The sequence below is a fragment of the Sinocyclocheilus grahami genome, unplaced genomic scaffold (genome assembly GCF_001515645.1).
Source record: "Sinocyclocheilus grahami isolate Dianchi unplaced genomic scaffold, SAMN03320097.WGS_v1.1 scaffold1512.1, whole genome shotgun sequence".
Lineage (NCBI taxonomy): Eukaryota > Metazoa > Chordata > Actinopteri > Cypriniformes > Cyprinidae > Sinocyclocheilus > Sinocyclocheilus grahami.
Genome location: NW_015506691.1, coordinates 11232 through 17851, shown reverse-complemented (window position 1 = coordinate 17851; position 6620 = coordinate 11232). Strand labels below are relative to the sequence as shown.

At 38.2% G+C, this 6620-nt stretch overlaps 2 protein-coding genes across 2 annotated transcripts in view; one reads left to right on the top strand and one right to left on the bottom strand.

Annotated features, from left to right (window-relative positions):
• The window catches only part of kdf1a (keratinocyte differentiation factor 1a), a 9146-nt gene extending 4688 nt beyond the window's left edge, over window positions 1-4458 (top strand). The window contains exons 3-4 of the mRNA XM_016257137.1: window positions 126-203; window positions 2482-4458. Of these exons, the coding sequence (XP_016112623.1) occupies window positions 126-203; window positions 2482-2534 (131 nt within the window). The 3' untranslated portion in view covers window positions 2535-4458. The remainder of the gene's footprint in view (window positions 1-125; window positions 204-2481) is intronic.
• Window positions 4459-6009: 1551 nt separating this feature from the next.
• Window positions 6010-6620, bottom strand: part of nr0b2a (nuclear receptor subfamily 0, group B, member 2a) — a 6292-nt gene continuing 5681 nt past the window's right edge. The window contains exon 2 of the mRNA XM_016257134.1: window positions 6010-6504. Coding sequence (XP_016112620.1) covers window positions 6263-6504 — 242 coding nt within the window. The 3' untranslated portion in view covers window positions 6010-6262. The remainder of the gene's footprint in view (window positions 6505-6620) is intronic.

The following is a 6620-nucleotide window of genomic DNA, read 5'->3' as shown; positions in this document are numbered from 1 at the left end:
ATATATATATATATATATATATATATATATATATATATATATATATATATATATATATATATATATATATTCATATAGCTAATGGTGAATGAATGTCTTTTGTTGGTATTTCTCTTTCCCTCAAGGTGAACCCGAGGTGCTAGTGTCAGAACTGACACCGTCAGATGAGCTTGCCCGAAAGATGAGAGGCCACAGTGGGAAAAGTAAGCATCTTGGTTCTTGCTTCTTACACTTTCTGGATGGTTGATGTGAAAAGATAATTTACCGCCATGGTGCCATGTTAACCCTAACCATGGTGGAATTGCACCCTGAGGATGCCGTATTCTTTTCTCAATGCTCTATTGTAACAGTTCCATTTCCCAATGTTTTCTCACTCATTCTCTTCTGTCGAAGTGGCATTCCTGTCTTTGATCTATGCCCCCCAAAGAATAATTCCCTCTACGTAAACTGTAGTTGCAGGGCCTGAAGTTCTGACCGTGAACACTGACGCTTCTCATCTCACTTTACAAACGTTCTTGAGGGTCCTTAGCTCGCCTCCAAGCAGTTTAATCAGTATTCTCCCATATCGAATCACATCTACCCTTCCTCACGTAATGGTGGTGCTCTCATTATGTAACATGTCTGAAGGTCTCACTTTTCTTGCACTGTGGAATCTTTCCATGCTAGAGACATGTGCAAATGTGGGGTGTCGCTTTATGAAACTCTATACTGAAATATGTTTTTGCCTAAAATTGTTGTTCAGTGCTATTGATTACTCTGCGAACTTTTGCAGGCAGATAATGACGATGAAATAAACATCCAAAGCAAACTGGTCTTCAAAACCGATATTTTTATGCATCATTTTAGTAAAATAATATTAAATATTCGCAGAACGAGCATCCTTTCCATTGTGGATATTCCGTTTTGCTTTGTCGCATTGCCGTTTACACCTGCTGTTTTAATCCATCTCTTTTGTCCACTTTCTTTCTCTATGGGCAGGTGTATGTATGGGCTTTTCTGAACTTTCAATCTTATTTTGCTAAATAAGCTTGCGCAATTTACATATGAACACGAAAGGAGACAACGGAAAACGATACAGAGAGCAGCAGCTTTCATTGCTGCTTCTACACAGAACGTTGTGGGGTTGTTAGAATTAGGAATGGTAAGAGAAATTGGGCTTTTTAAAAAAAATTCGCCTTCAAACCAAACGTACGATTTCAGACGGCAAAGTTTAAATCCCATCTGGTTAGTGCGCTTCAACAACACGTCCCGTAATATTTAAGAATTATGTCAGTAGGCAGAGAAGAGGTGGTCTTTTGTGGCTGTGGGAACTCATTCGAACACATGAGCATCTACACTACGAAATCAATCCGGTCGAATGGGTTTTCGACTATCTCTGGAAGTGGTCAAAAGTGGACAAGCTCAAAACCTTTGAGGCCTGTATTGAGTGCTGGGGAAAGTTACTTTTAAAAGTAATGCATTACAATATTGCGTTACTCCCTAAAAACTTAACTAGTTACGTTACTTTTGAGTAACTTTTTAAATCTGGGAAGGGCTTGCTTGTTTGTTTTTAATATAAAAAAGTTCTTTACAAAGGTAAAAGCCCTTTTCACCACAAAAGTTAAATTAATACGCCTCGGGCTGAAGGAAATGTAAATTCACGTCTGTACAGTAGAGGGCGCTGCTCAAACACACTACATGAAGAATATGACGCAGCAGAAGAACGTTCAACACTATTCAACAATAACACAAATGTGTCATTTTTGCTTATTAGTATGGTTGAATTAGATAATCGAAGGATGGGATTAAATACATAAATCATATTTGTCTTATTATTGCAGGTTTGTATAATACTCTTGAGTTTGCGTTTGACTGTTTTTGTTCATTTCGAGGAATGCTGAATCTGTTTTTGTGCAGTGAGATGAGTAAATAATGTTCATATTTAGTCTAGAACTACAGTAACACACAACCTCTGCACTTACTCCCGATTTCTGTCACCATGGCAACACCAGAGCTTTCAGTCAATACATGGAAACAAAGTAACTAGCGTTACTTATTTGAAAAAGTAACTCCGATATTTCCTTCTAAATTAAAAAGTAATGCGTTACTTTACTAGTTACTTGAAAAAAGTAATCTGATTACGTAACTTGCATTACTTGTAATGCGTTACCCCAACACTGCCTGTTTTTAGCATTGTCCACTGGTGATCGGATCGACAAAAACACATCTTAATACCAGGTGTAAACAGGGCCTACGTTACGAATCTCCGCCCACACAGAAGTCACTGGCAAATCAAGAGTCTTGCTTTTGGTCGGCGCTTCACCAAAGTTCACCAAACAAAGAAAAAATTCACATTGGGAAGTTTCTTTGCCACCATTGCCATTGAAATTTCGACGATTCTACATGACCGTACGTTACAACATTTGCTGAATGCAGAGTTGCACTCTACAAGAGGTTTGAAGTCCATAAATTGCAAAAATCAACATGTTTTTTCCTTCACAGATTACTACTCGAGCTCGGCCACAGACTCATCAGGGGCTCCACTACTGCGCTAACACGCCAGCTGTTCCCTCTCAATTATTACTGCCTAACTAGTGTTCATCTCTGTCCTTGTGCTCCTCTCAAATTTCAGTGAAAGCAGTTATGCTAAGGACAGTTTGTGTTTGTCCGAATGCCCAAAGACTGCTGTCGTCCCACAGCTTCTGTCATGAGTGTAATGTTAAACAAAGGAGCCTGTTGCAAAAACCAATGGTTTCCTACTGCCCTCGCCAGAAGCCATGTGGATTGTTACATAATGGACAAGTTTCCTGACCAAACCATTGGCATCAAAGGGTATCTAAGTATTGCTTCTAATTATCGTCATAAGCGGTGATGTATCTAGTAAATATGCATGTATTCGGCACAGATTAATAGCAACAACGAGACTTAAACTAGTTGCCATTCATCGGAGTGCTTTGCTCTAGTAGCCCGTTCTTCAAGTGTTGCCTCAGATGAATAATCTGTCCACCTTGTTTTTTGTTTAAATGATTTAATGCAATTTAATGTTGTTTTGGGACTGTTTGCGGTCACCTACATCTGTATGGTGGAACAGCAGTTTTGAAATGCTTTGTACAGATTTTTTTTTTTTGGCCAATTTTTTGTATCGAAATAAAAAGGGAGTTTCCTCTCATTTTCTGTTTTTATTCATCACCGTATACTTTTAAACTATATGCACCATTTTGTCTGTTATACTGAGTGTGTTGTTTTAGAAAACAACTGTTGTTCTCTATCACGTATAAAACATATTTACACTCATACGCGTTAACCACAGAAATGTCCTGTCTTTACCGCATGGCATGTTTCTCAGAAGATTGCACTGGTGTCCGCCTCCTCCCTCTGGTTCCCTCAGGTCACTGTGCTATGAACTTGTTTGGCTGGTTTGACAATAGAAAGGAAATAAAATCCTAGTGTTTGTTGGAGTTGTACATTGCGGAGGAGGGGCAAACTCCAGAGAAAATTCCCCTCGCAACTGTCCTCTTTTTGACTACGGTTTTACTAGTCCAGATAGTTTTGTCATATCCAACATATAGTTTTGAAGGATTAATGGGAAATTAACAATCATCATCATAATAATAATGGTTTTCTCTTTTTTTTTTTTTCTTTTTACGTGGGCGTGCTAGCATTCTGTTGTCTTGCTTTTGGATTGTAAACCATTTCGGACTCAATTAATTACATGAAATTGCATCTTGCTTAACTAATGTTTTGGTCAGATTAGCATAAATTCAGATGTTTATGCAGGATAAGATTGAAAATCCAAAACAACCATTTCATTCTAGAGATAAATTGATACTATAGTGAAAGTCATGCATTGAACTACAGTTTCAAATGGTTATCATTCTAAAATGTATCATTTCATGTACTGTATTTTTTTTAACAAGTCATCATTTAACATCAAAAAGTTATTTTTTTTGTCTTAATCCTCACAAGAGGGCACTATAGTACACACTATCTAGAGAGAGGAATCTAAACCTGGAGACACTGATACAATAAAGACCAGCTATGAGTTGTTTTCTTATGTATTTGTGTGTATGGACAGTTCAGACATTATAATATTATGTCTTTAATTTGTGTACAAATCTGCACATCGAGCACTATTGTATAGTTTTTGTAAAGAAAATGTCCAGAAGTCCAAACTTGTACAGAGCACTGGTATTCAGGCCATCCGGAATGGCATACTACTAATTCTGCATAACATGTGCACATTCTATGTAAATATGCAAAATGTGCATACCTTTTGTCTGTGCATGCTAAGACCTGTATGCAACGGGTCACACTATTCTACTTTGGAATGCAACTTGTAACAGAAATGTGGCTTAAAAATGCAAATTAACATTTTTTTTCCAAAATAAAAAATGGATGCTATTCTCTAACATGCAATGTTTGAAAGGTTTATAATTGCAAAAAAATTGTACATGCTATAAAAAAAAAATGCAGTATGCAGTTTCAGTGTCCTGGCCAGGATTTCCAAATCGCCTAAAATGTCTGGGTTTTGACTGTTTTTCCTTTTGATTTGCTCGCTACAGTATATTCCTCATATATTAAATTGCTTTGACCGTTCTCTGTAGATCCCACCTTTTCAAATACTCTCCAGTCATTATCTTCAGCCAAAACCTGGACATTTTATGCAATTTACATGTCCTGGAAAAAGAGGGCGCAAGATCACCCTCTATATTCATATGCTGCTCCGTGTATATCCAGACATCACAAAAGCCACTGTTTAAGCACCAAAGAAATTGAATCTCTCATAAGTCACTGGCAGAGCAATCATCTGCTATAAAAACAAATACGCAGGTACGTACTGTTCAAACAATGCGTTTACCTTTGTGCCACTGACCCTGTAGTGTCACCATCAGACTTCCTCTGGGTACACACACAGCAGCAAACACAACTGGTTTTATTGCAATTACGCAATTTGGACTTCTTTCAGAAATAAACCTGTGACACCGACAAAGCATGAGGCTGCAGAAGCCAATGTTTGCAACGCTTTGACACAGCAAACATGGTTAAGGTTGGAAAGAAATACTAGCTTACTGAATATTGCGTTAAACAAAATGTGTACACAATCGCACAACATTTCATGTTTAAAGGAACATGTAATAATCCAAAAAATGTACATTAGCTGTAAATGTACTCACCCTCAGACCTTCCGAGATCAGGATGTGTGTTTCTTCATCAGATCTGGGGAAATGTAGCATTGAATCAGTGTCTCACTGCAAGTGAATGGGTGCCGTCAGAATGAGAGTCCAAACAGCTGATAAAAACATCACAATAATCCACAGCACTCCAGTCCATCAGTTAACATCTGGAGAAGACAAAGGCTGAAACTAATCCATCATTAAGACCTTTATAACTAAAATACATAGAGTCCATAATCCATAATAATGCTTCCTCCAGTGCTGTGGATTACTTGTGGATTATTGTGATGTTTTCTGCAGCTGTTTGGACTCTCGTTCTGACGGCACCCATTCACTTGCAGAGACACTGATGCAATGCAGCATTTTTTACACTAAATTACATTTTAGCATGACACTTTTTAAACACTAAATCTACTGTTTTAGCATTTCAAATTGAACAAACTTCTTTGTGTCAAAAGTGTTGCTTGTGAAGTGTATTTGTGCATCTTTTCCTTCAGTAAACGACATTTGCTTTGAGGAAGTTTTCACATTTATAAACATGATTTAGGTGTCCACATACTTTTATGGAGGATTATGTACATTAGTTAAACTGTTTTAGGGTTTCTCTTGTATGCAAGAAAAACATCAAATGTGAGAATTGTTCTAATTATAAGGTCAGTATTCATAGTAGAAGCACAGAAGCACACGACAAACACAGGGGTTTTGATAATACCAAAATCTGTAAAAATAGATTTAATTGCAGTATACATACAAATGTACAAATGTTTTCCTCTAGCTTTCTCACAGAGACAATACATGAACCTCCCATAGGTGCGGAGATCTTTTCTAGAGAGTTTCATCAAGGAATACTTTTTAGTTTCACGATCATCCTGTACAAAATGCTACAAAGGTGCTTCCAAAAAAAAAAAAAGAAGGAAACAATCAATAAATCACATACTGGTGACCTAAATACCATTACTGCAGTAATTTCATTAAACTGTGTAAACAATAAAGCTGTGCGAAAGTCTGTAACTTGTCAGATATCTCAAACGTAACCCTTACGCAGTGTGATTTTCATCCAGCGCTGGAGAAGATAACGCTCTGTGGAAAGCCCGTGAGTCTTTGGGTCGCTACCTCGAGAAAAGCATGTCGATCAACAAGTCCAGCAGATCTGCCTGACCGATGACCGGCCGAAAGAAGAGCTCTGTGATGAGGCTCGGAGGGATGGTCTTTAAAGCGGACGCGGTGAGGAGGATCCGAGCAAACCGCCCTCGATCCTCTGGATGAAGAGGCACCAGGACCTCCTTCAGAGCGTGCTGAGCTTCATACTGCAGACCCTCGATGAACAGAGATGCCTTCAGACCCGGCACGTCTGCAGATGGAAAATAATGCGTGAGTGCATTGTCAAATATATGGCTAAACGCAAGGGTACAGGGTACAAATTATAGACAGATAGATAGACAGACAGACAGACAGACAGACAGATAG